At 41.8% G+C, this 12,198-nt stretch overlaps 1 protein-coding gene across 1 annotated transcript in view; it reads left to right on the top strand.

The window, feature by feature from the left end:
* The window catches only part of LOC145401908 (tudor domain-containing protein 1-like), a 116,511-nt gene that overhangs the window by 6,639 nt on the left and 97,674 nt on the right, over window positions 1-12,198 (top strand). The window contains exons 2-3 of the mRNA XM_080274013.1: window positions 3,842-4,013; window positions 6,432-6,585. Coding sequence (XP_080130139.1) covers window positions 3,871-4,013; window positions 6,432-6,585 — 297 coding nt within the window. The 5' untranslated portion in view covers window positions 3,842-3,870. The remainder of the gene's footprint in view (window positions 1-3,841; window positions 4,014-6,431; window positions 6,586-12,198) is intronic.

Raw genomic sequence — 12,198 nt, 5'->3', positions numbered from 1 at the left:
CATATGCACATAGCAAAGCTGTGAACACCCAAGTCTCAAACTCTTTGGCATTTGATAAGTTTCCCTGACCTTACTAAATGTTGAGGGTGGTCATAAAAGAAGATAGATCCATATGGATGCCTCTGTCTTTCTCGGGAAATGAGTTATTGGCCCTGCATTTTTCTTTTAGTTTTAGTTAGTGGCCAATAGAATGAATCTACCCACAGGTTGTTATTGAGTAACCCTGATCTGTATGGCTGAGCAGACCCATCAACTCCAGGCAAGCAGCTGACCCTGCAGGGCTGTCCCGTGTAATGAACTAACGTTCCCTTGTAGCAAGCAGTGCCTCACCACAGTGAGGACTGGGGCAGAGTATGGAGGCTTTATTTCCAGATGGATGTTGTAATTGCATCTGTTCACTCAGCATGCCCCATAATAGGATGCACATAACCCTATACAGTAATTTGGTTATATGGTTACCACCTTGCACTGTCAGTAGTTTCCTAGGTTACAGGAAGCTGTTAGGCATGTTACTCACTACTAGGCTACCAGAAGTAGAAAGAAGAGTAATTGAAATGGTAGGAAGGTTGGTAGAAATAGGAAGAGTAGAGGGCAGACAAAGAAAAGGGCTGTTAAAGGTGGAGGAAAAAGTAGGCAGCACTACATTTAATGAGTGGATGATGGTTGCCACCACAAACCACCTTATCCACAGGTTTACGTTAAATGCATCTATTAGGAATTTGCATCTGATTTTACTTCTTGAAAGTTTGGATGATGTGTGAGTGGTTGTGTGATGAATTACAGTGGGCAGTTTGTCTGATAGCTTTTCTTTTATGCTTCCTTTCTTTGTTTCTGGAGCCTTCTTACCTCAACATATTAATTGGTGGGAATGAAGGTTGGGATGGTGACTAATGAGACTGTTGTATGTTGCTTGCAGGCATAATATAACCCCCAGAAGTGCTCAGGATGACTCTATCAAGAAAAATGACGATCTAGCCATTCCTGCCTCTCACCAAGGTAAAATCAGTAGTAAAACCAATGAATGGAGGAGAGCCAGGCTCTGGTGACTGTAGCAGCATTTCTTAAGGAGGGACTATCAAACAGCTTTGTGTACTGAAACAGACTCTAGAAAAAAGTACAAGTCAGAATATACCCCGTAAAGGCCCAAAGGATTGTGCTGGTTTGTAATGTGTAACTAAAGAAGGTAACTTTCTTAGGCATTTTAACATGTATGTCAAATCTTCAAACAGCATTAATTTACCCACTGAGCCTGTGAATGTCTTTTCCATTTGATTCTTGCCATCTTACAATGGTTGCATTCTGCATAGGATAAACCTCTCAAAACCAAAGTGTTTAGAGCTTTAAGAAACCCCTTAATATGGGGTTTGTCCTGACTTGAATGCAATAATTTGGTAGCAGCATGGATAAATTAAAAAAGATATCACCTAGATTCAAGGGTTAGAGTGAGCTTCACATGGCTTGTAGTCTTTCAGCTCAGAATATCATGCTTTGTACAATATTGAAAACACTGTGTATTCTGGCTAGATTTTAAACCTAAAGTATACTGCATGATGTGAAGATAACCTTTGAATCATTTAATGTCTCTGTTTTGAAATACAGTACTGTATTTCAATTGAGTTTCTCACGATTAAATACACTGGAAAAATATGCCCATGCCTGAATGGCAAGTTAATCCCATTGACATGTGACAAGTTTTTCCGTTTTGTTCATACCATAATCAGACAAGTTTATTCAGCTTTGGGGAGATTTTTGGGCTTGAAGTGTTATTTATAGCTTGGATGAACCGTCTTTTGCTGGAGGTCTATCCTAAGTTGAATAAAATCAGCAAGATTAAATAAGCAATTGTGTTGAAGGAATTAACTGCCTCCAAGCTTATCTCTTATTCTTTTATTACTGTCAGATGAAAGGCGTTGGACTGGATTCAGATAACGTCCACCTGTGTTTTGGTGTAAGATCTTTGACTGGCCGGTGTGTGTGAAATTCGTGTACCAGTACAGGCATACACTGGTTTAACAATGTACTTGGTTCGGTAAGACCCCATCATTAGGCGGGGTATTGTATATCGGGGTACTTTTAACATGTATTTCAATGTGGACCATTTACCAGCCTCGAGTTTCCCCCCAAACCAAGCCCAAAACCCACCCAAATGAGCCCCAAAACAAGTTTAAATCCAATCTAAATGGCCTAACAGCTGTCAAGGAAGCTAACCTAAGCTTAACACCAGTAAATAACTCACTAAAACCAACAAATAAAATCTGAAAATTGTCAAATATACGTCTGGAAAAAGTCAAACTTAGTAAACTGTACACCAAAATGACAATGTTCAACTCACCTGTGGCTAAAACACATTAATCTAAGTCTAAAAAGAGTTCATAAATTAATCTAAACACAATTTTAGTCTAGAATATCATCAATTTTGATTTAAAAAGTCAAAACCCATCATTAAACTGGGGTTTGGCCATCGTTAGGCAGAGTATGGTGGTATTTCTACCCCCATCGTTAAGCCGGGGCATCACATCTAGGGGTATCGTATATCGAGGTATTACTGTATTTAAAAAAATACTAGAGACATAGATGGGTAAGCTGTATCTCATATTCCTCTAATACTGTCAGATGAAAGGGGTTGGACTGAATCTTTTAAATCCCCATTTGCATTTTGCTGTAAGATATTTGATTGGCAGATGTGTTTGAAATGCATGTATAAAAAAATGAAAATACCAGAGACATACAGTATGTATAGATGGTTAAGCTATAGTCATTCTATTTTATTAAGGCAGTTTGGGTGGGGCGCTCTGGGACCTCGCTCTATTAGCTCTGTTACCACATCGTCACCACACACGTTCTCTCTCTCTCTCTCTCTCGCTCATATTTATATTAACTACTACTAATTTTATTTTCTTTATTTTTTCTCTTGTTTTCATTTTCCACAGCATCCCTGAGGTAAAAGTCTATAGGTGCATTTTTTTTTTATAGCTTCCATGGCGGGAGACTGACCGAGTATGACCCGCTCACGCAGGGCTATCCCTCGTGTCACCGCCTGACAACGTCGCAAAAGCAGTGCTGACAAGTCTTATGAGATTTATACTATACTATAGCTTTTTTATTGAATTACATCTGTACAGAGTGTTTAAAATTTATTTATATGTAGTTACTAGCTTAAAATAGGAGAGCGAGAGAGAGAGAGAGAGAGAGAGGTGAGCACAAATAATTACATGTGTGTTGGCGGCGATGTGGCAACAGAGCTAACAGTGTGAGGTCCTAGATCGCCCCACCCAAACTGCCTTTATAAAATAGAACGACTTCAGTGAAGTGGAGCCAGGATTCCAGTGGCATGAGTATGTGAATCTCTGGCCCATTTCATTGTGCATGCTGTTGATATTTCTTCCAATTCCATGCTTCCTTTATCCACGTTTTCCAGATCCCTCATCACCCCATTCTGAGAAAAGGTCAGGGTGATGATGTGGTCAGTCAGCTGTCAAGTACCACTGTTAAGAGCTGGCATCATATTATTTTCTTCAGAGAGTTCAGATACCTTGCTCTGGATCTCTCCATCGTGTGTGAAAAAGAGAAATCTGGATTGGATGATAACTATACAGTACTTGCACATTATATCATCTTTACCCAGTTTCATTTGTTCACGTGGAATGAACAGAGCCAGAGCGAGGGACATTAATCTTGCAGGGGACATAAAACAGAGATGATTTGAAAGCCTTAAGTACAGTCTTCCTCTTGTAACTCTGGGAATCATGATGGTTTGCAATATTAGCCAATTCAGAGTATTAGAATTACATTATGATTACATTGTATGACCCTAATATAAAGCAGTCTTACTTCTTTTCAGGTGATGAATTTGTTGATGAGTATGTGCCAATGTTCGCTGTACCCGATATTCAAGTCCCTCCTTCTGAAGTATCTGTTCCAAGTCAGAGAGAAACTGGAGTCCTGTGTTATGTTTACAACCCCAGCCACTTCTATGTTCAACTTTTAAACAGTGAAACTTCATCACTGAACAGGTAAACACTGCACTGGTACCTGGCAAAATGCATCCATAGTTAGCCCAATGATGTTATTGTTCTTGTATAGGCACAAATTGATGTGAACCTGATAGACAAAAAGTATTGGGCAACCTTGGGCACTCCCAGAGATATTCTGTTGCAATTATACAGTAGAACATCAGCTCAGCTTGAGATGTGAACTGACAATTTTGCTTTAAATAAATTTCTTAGTAATTCAAAGTGTTGTTTAAATAGAAGTACAGGCGTCCTCCGATATCGTGCGCATCGATAACATACAGCTCACTACACCGAGAAAAAGAAATTGGGAACATTCTCACAGTCCAAATGGCAGTCGATTTGCTACTCCGAACACTCTGCCACTCCCTAGGTTGGAAATGAGCATGTCTGATTGTGGATGTGGTGGTGTGCAAGGTTGTCCCCATCCTTCCTCCATCCCCTCTCTTCTCCCCCTATCCCCCGCCATGCTCGCCACTGCCAGGCGTGTCTCTTTACCTGTCCCCCTGCCCTCCCTCACCCCCAGTTGTCTTCCTCCCCATCCCCCCCACCCTCTCCCACCCCCACTTGTCTCCCGAGTTTGTGTATGTGTGTGTTTGTATTTACCTAGTTGTGATATACAGGAAATGAACTATGCACATGGGTGTGTGTATTTAGCTAATTGTATTTACCTAATTGTGATATACAGGAAGTACACTCGTGGGGTCCTGTCTCTGTTTCTCGATAAGTCAAATTTTGCTTTAAACTCGTTTAAGTTTTTAGACTGGATGATCTCTTTGTTTAGGCTATTCCACAGGTCTGTGGATCTATAAGGAAAACTGTATTTCTTGATATCCTTCAAGCAGTTTGGCTTCTTCAGTTTCATTCCGTGTCCTCTTGTTACTCTCTTATCCCATACAAACAGATCTTCTCTGTCAATTTTATCTATTCCCATCATGGTCCTGAACACTGCAATCATGTCACCCCTCTCTCTCCTTTCCGCTAAGGAAGGTAAATCCAGCTTTTCCAGCCTCTCTCTGTACAACAGATCTGACAGACTGGGGACCATCTTGGTTGCTGTTCTTTGTATTATCTTAATATTGTTTATATCTTTCTTTTAAAGCTGGAGGAATTAGATAGCACCTTCATTAATCCCTTCAATACAGGAAGTCTTTTCTAAGTTGAATGAAATTGTCTGGAGGTAGGAATAATTATGTTGAAAATTGGTCATGTGAGTAAAGATGTTAACCATAGTAGTTTGATGACATATCTGTAGTTTTTATTTTATTCTTTCTGTGTCCAGACAACTGTATTCAGCATAGGAAAAACTTTTAGAACACGAGAAATGCAACATAGGCATCATTAACCCGAGGCGTCTCGACGACATGTGGATACGTTGCCACATTTTGTCACGGTGACACCCGACAATGTATCCATTCATTTTGCAATTGCGAGGTCCATCATTTGCACATTTTTCAAGTTTCACGGGTGATTTTTGGTAGGCCTATGTGGGAGACCTTCCTCTGCCCAATGCCAGGCAGGGATAATGCCTGGCCCCACCTGACCCCCCCGCACCCCCACACACCATTTTCTCGGCAACTCACCTGTTAGCAGTGACCTGGCCGGTAAAGGCATATCGCATCACGGTCTCTCCAATGATGAAATTCAAGGCCAGAGCGATTCCCGAGGTGGACGACAAAGGAAGAAACAAGCCAGAGGAAGAAACGATCAGAAGTGATGAGGTGGTAACGTCGTAAAGGAAAGTGCCGTATGTTGATGTTTTTTGGTGAGTGAACAACGCTTATATCGCCTATATTATTGTGTGAAAACCAGTATACTCTTGTACTACATATAAATTCGTACCAAATAAATAAATATTTACATATAATGAGTGGTTTGGAATAGTTACCTCTCCCAAGAAGACTTTTTCTCTGGAGCCTGGCCTGAGAGAACACGGTACCAAGGTGAGGATACTGTTACCTGTATTTGGTATTTCTAAACTCAATTGAGCACTTTCTCTCTGAATTTTTGATGTTTCTCATAAAAAGTGGAGGTTTTAGCCAAAAAAAATAAAATAATAAATAAAATCTGCTGAGATTGGGGGGGGGGGGTCATTGGTGAAAAATTTGCCAGGATGCGGCGGGTTAATACCTTCACTGATAAAGGTCTTTCTTAAGTTGAGCAGTATCATCTGGAGGCTGAAAGAATTAACTGAGAAAACTATGACACTGGGTAAAGTTGTTACAGATACCATGTTATACATAGGGGAAACTTTTAGATTGGGAGAAGTTAAATTTGGCTGTTATTAACAGCTTCTCTAATAGAGATCCGTTCTGTGTGGAGTAAAATAATTGGTGGTAAATATTTATTTTTAAAACTAAAATCTGTCACTGGATAGATATACAGTATATTATGTTCAGTCAAGGATCCCGTACTTTCTAGGTTTCATGAGACGATGCTTGAAAAATATAGAGATGATAAAGAACCCTTGAAAGTTACTGAACTGCATGTGGGCTCCTGCTGGGCTGCACAATGGTCTGATGGCAAGTGGTACAGAGTGAAGATTTGTGCCAATGTAAGCACTTCACTGGACAAGGTCAGTGGACTGTGCTTGTTAATGTCTGGAGTCATTGCCTGTTTGCCTATCTGTTTATCTGTCTGTCTGTCTGGTGGCTGTCTGTCTCTATCTGTTTTTCTCTCTCTATCTGCCTGTCTGCCTCTAGCCGTCTGACTTGTCGATCTTTGTATATCTATTCATCCATTTCTATATCTGTTTATCTATTTATATGTACCTGTCTGTCTGTCTTTCTATATACTGATGCCATACTGGAGGGGTGGCCACAAACTAATTGCCACCATGTCATCCTCTCCTCTTCTATCTTACGACCCTTCATCTCACACTACTGTACTTTTATTCAGTTACCTCTTCACCCCATCCCTCCACCCCATGCTTGGTCTCTCTCTTTCCTCAAAAAATAAAAACAAGATAATAGAGCCAAATTCAAGATCCTTTCATTGTGAGATGCCTAGAGATACTGTGTTTGAAAGACTGTAGGTCATAGGCAGTAGGAAATACAGACAGAGGAAGACAGTTCCAGAGTTGACGTGTTGTATACATGAAGGACTGGGAGTAGTGTTGCATTAGCGAGTTCAACAGAAAATGGATGACAGTTTGCTGCTAGGTGGGTGGTACATGCCCACTGTAGTGGTGGAGGGATATAAGTAGACAGTTCAGAGAAGCATTGACCATTGAAACAGTGATAGAAAAGAGATAAAGATGCAGCAGTGTGGTAAAGGGACAGAGGTTGAAGGGAGCCAGTAAGAGGAGGAAAGTTAATGACATGAAAAGTCTTTCACTCATCCTTGTTGAGGAGAGCTAAATATGGGGATTCACCACATACATGAGAGTTGTACCCTACATGGGGGCAAATAAGACCTGTGTATGAAGTCAACAACTGTGCAGGAGTAAAGAAGGCACAGAGTTGGCTTAGGACATCTAATCTCTTGGAAGCAGATTTTAAAAGGGAATTAATATGATCTTTCCCAGATAAATCCGAAGAAAATGAAACCCCAAGTGTGTTCAGAGGCAGTGAAGGGTTGAGTTGGATCATTTTTGTTTTCGTTTTCATTTTTGAAGGCTCCAACTTGCTTGCATGCATCGGTCCTGGTCACCTAATGGCGGCTCTCCATGCTGCTCGATCTTTGGTGATCTCCTTATTTAGTCCCTTAACCCTGTGGTCACATTCAATGACCCTGTCCCAGGTCTTTTTTCAGTCTACCTTTCACTCCCCTGTCCCCAACATAAACACTCCTCACTTTCTGCACCTAATTGTCAACCCCCATCCTCTGTACATGCCCAGACCATCTCAATCTATCCCACCCCATCACAACACCAACACACTACAGTCTCATCCTATCTCTCAACTCTTCCATCATAGATCTAGCCCCCCCAGGCCCCGTACTCAGGGACGGACCGCACATCCACCTGATCATTGCCATTACTGAATTTTTGATCCCGCAAATATCCTCCTCCTTTACTGCCAAGGTCTCACTGCCATACAGCATTACACTCCTAACACATGCCACATACAAAGATCTCTTAGCATATGAGGGAGAACCCTCTCAGTGTCAGGAGAGGCAACAGCTCCCGGAACGTCTAATCACTCCTCACTCTAGCCATAGAGCTAGCTCCAGCCTCACCTCCAGCACATAACATGTCTCCCAAGTAACAAAACTCTTCTACACATTCAACAGACTCACCAGCAAGTTCAGTCCTTTCATGTCTGGCAATACGAGTATCCACATGCTCTTCCGACACACTACACCCATGAAATCAGCATTATCTCACAGTCTGCCTCTAATACCACTACATCTCTTATGCACCCACTTACATAAACACTGCACAAGGTGGAGTTACTTCCCACGCCCTAGTGACAAATCGCACATGGCTACTCTCCCTCTTCTTTGACGGTACCACCCCCAGCCCTAGATACCATCACTTTTGTTTTATCTGCATTTACTCTTAAGCCCTTGTGCCCCATACATCTCTCCCTTTCCTGAGTCTTTCCTCTGCCTCCCATTCATTCTCTGCAACCAGCACCAAATCATCAGCATAGAACATCTCCCACGGGAGTCCATTTCTAAAGTCATGTGAGAGGGCTTCATGTATCATGGTAAACAACCAGGGGCTCAAGACTGACCCCCTGATGCACACAAGCATTCACGGAAAGCTCATCACTCAAATCACCATTCACCCTTACCTGGGTGTGAGGACCCACATACATGGCCATAACGACCCTAACCAGCCACTCCTCGATCCCAAGCTTTCTCATTGCCTACCTCACCACTTCTCTAGGGACTCTGTCAAAGGCTTTTTTCAAATCAACAAAAACACAGTTCCCTTTTCTTTCCTTTATATTTTTCTTGGAGCTGTCGAACAATGAATATGGCATCAGTGATCCCTTTGCCTGGCATAAACCCAAGCTGCATTTCATCAATATTCACTCTTTCTCCAATCATACCTCCTAGAACTCTCTCCATTACCTTCATTATCTGGTCTAAAAGCTTTATGCCTCCATAATTTCCTCTTTCCAGGGCATCACCCCTCCTCTTGCAGACATTTACAATTACTATACACTCTTCAGTCAATCATCTGGGACAACACACTCATATATAATCATATTTACCAGGTCAGTGACTAACCTCACTCCAATATCTCCTGAGGCTTTCATCATTTTAGCAGTCACTCCAGCCACATCTGCTGCCTTCCCCACCTGCATCCTGCTTATTGCCTCACTCACTGTAGCAGTATCAATCAAAGGCCAAGGGCCAAATAATGGATCTGCTGGCTCCAAACCTTTCCTGTCCCAGTCAACTCCTCGTTCAACAGCTTCGGTAATGCTCTGTCCTTGTGTGTTTAAAATACCCACTATTCACAATAACCCTCCCTTCATCATTCTTCACACACTGCTCACCTATGATATCCCTATTCTTCCTCTTCATCAGTTTACCACTTTAAAAATTATATTCTTCCATTCCACACAATTTAGGTTATCAAGTAAAGGTCTCTGAGACTCAGACTTTTCCCTGTAAGCCTCATTTCTAGCCATATGCTTGGCAGCCAAGTACTCCTCTTGTTACCATCCATTCTCCACTCCTGGAAAAGCCTTCTTTTCTCCTTAACTGCAGCTTCTACATCCTCATCCCACCACCAAGTCACTTTATGCCTTAGTGGGCCTCTTGTCCGTCTACATACTAAATCAGTAACTCTCAAGAGGTTGGTCTTGAGAGCTCAGTACTGTTCATTAACACTTCCATCCACGTCTTCCTGTTCAGCCACCACTCTCCTCATCTCGTTATAGAAGGCATCCCTTACTGCTTGGTTTTCAACTTCCATATTTTCCTTCTAGGTGCATAGGTCCACTGTATCATCACTTGCTCCCTAAGCACCATGTCACATGTCAATTTTTGTAGCTGCACACACTCCTTAATCCCTAACATCCCTCACTAACCTCCCATCAGCCCTCCTGACCAGGAGATAGTTAAAAATTAGAGGCTACACCCATGGAAGATTTTGACAGGTTGGAAGTTGTAAGAACTGAGTTTGTGATGCATTAAAAAGAACAAGATTACTTTTATCCTAATCAGAGATATGAGCCAAGTTAGACATTAGGTGTGCCATTGCCTCATCCCTTGTTTGTTGAAGTAACTGCTGAGATGGACACCACGAGAGGCGGATGGAAAGGTGAAGGGTGGAGTCATCATCAAACAAGAATAAAGGGTTAGATGTACTGCTTAGAAAGTCATTAATAAATAAAAGGTAGTGAGTTGGTGATAGGACAGAGCCCTTAGGAGCACCACTATTGATAGTACAAGAAGAAGAATAGTGGCTGTCTAGGACAGCAGCTGTAGATTGGAAAGGAAGCTAGGGATAAAGGTATAGATTGAAGGATAGAAGCCATAAGATGGTGATAGGACAGAGCCCTGAGGAACACCACTATCGATAGCTCTAGGAGAAGAACAGTGGCTATCTAGAACAGCAGCTGTAGATTGGAAAGGAAGCTAGAGATAAAGGCACAGGTAGAAGGATAGAAGCTGTAAGAGGGCAGTTTGGAAATTAAAGATTAATGCCAGACTCGGTTAAAAGCCTCTGAGTGTCAGGTGCAGTGGGAAAGCTTTTGCCAGAGTCCCGAAAGGAGAATGACCAGGAGTCTGAAAGGAAGGTGAGAAGATCGCTAGTGGAGCATTCCTGGTGAAACCCTTATTGACAGTCAGAAAGAAGGTTGTAAGAGGAAATATGCTGTAAAAGTTTTTTATTAAGAATAAATTTAAAAACTTTAGAAATACGGGATGTTAAAGCGATTGGGCGATAATCAGAGAGCTGGGAGTGGTCACCTTTCTTTGGGACAGGCTAAAAGAGAGCAAACTTCCTGCAAGAAGGAAAGGTACAAGTTGACAGACAAAGGTGAAAGAATTTACCTAGGCAGGGTGTAAGCACAGAAGCACAGTTCATGAGGATAACAGGAGGGACTCCATCAGGCTCATATGTTTTGTTATTATTAAGGCCAGTAATGGCAGAAAACACATCACTTGAAGAAATTTTAATGTTAGCCATGAGGTCGTCATAGGGGGAAAGAGACGGAGGGACAGCACCGTAATCATATAAGGTGGAATTGTAGTAGAAAGTCTGAGCGAAGAGTAATGCTTTATTGGTAGAGGAAACAACTGCAAAGTCATGAGAGCTGAAAAGATGAGGGAAGATGATGAAGTGAAATTGTTAGTAAGGTTTTTGGCAAAGTGCCGGAAAGAGTGGGAAAATTTTGAGTCAAAGAGTTCAGAACATTTGTATGAATGAAATTAATTTTAGCACGACAAATGACATACTTAGCATGATCTGAGCAGAAACATACAAGAGATGAGATTCAGGGGTGGGTTGACGCTACTACAGTTTGTATACCTTTTCCTTGTGCACAGCATTAGAACAAGTACGATTAAACCAAGGTTTTTAAGCATGTTGGAACTCTCTCCAGGGCAATCAGGGATATGGGTAGGATGCTGTACAAGCTGCTTTAGGACACTGAGAATAGAAAAGATGTAGGCTTGTTCACCAGGTGGATCAGTGAAAAGAGACAAAAGCCAAAGGTGGTGGTGAACACTGAAATTGCCCAGAATGGAGATTTCAGAGAAAGGAGATATTGATAGGATGTGTTCCATCTTTGAAATATGATAGTCAAAGGATTTTTCATGGTCAGTAGAATTAGGGGGTAAGTACACAGCGGCGGTATATTTAGTCAGAGAATGACAGAATAGCCAACGTCAGAGAGTAGAGAATTCAAAAGATTCAAGTTCAGAAACACGAGAGCAAGACATGTTGTAGCGTCTGTATACATAACGTCCGTCTTTGGATTTAAAGTGAGTATATAGAAAGTAGGTGGGTATATAGAAAGTAGGTTTGCTATCAGTGACCTCAGACAGCTGAGTCTTGGTGAGGAAGAGAAGGTGGGGTTTATAGGAGGAGAGGTGGTGTTCAACGGAGAGAAAATTAGAGGAAAGACCATGAATGTTTAAGAAATGAGTCGGACAGTGGTTGCAAGCATCTCTTTGCCATCACCGGGAGAGAGGCAGATGATGGGGGTTTTAATGCCCCACCAACCTCGAGACTGGATGTTGAGATGCCATTTCTTTTAGTTTTGAATAGGAAGTGTGATGT

Source organism: Coenobita brevimanus, chromosome 57 (genome assembly GCF_032717465.1).
Source record: "Coenobita brevimanus isolate Jiangsu-jjx chromosome 57, ASM3271746v2, whole genome shotgun sequence".
NCBI classification, from domain to species: domain Eukaryota; kingdom Metazoa; phylum Arthropoda; class Malacostraca; order Decapoda; family Coenobitidae; genus Coenobita; species Coenobita brevimanus.
This window is presented reverse-complemented; position numbering and strand designations above follow the sequence as displayed.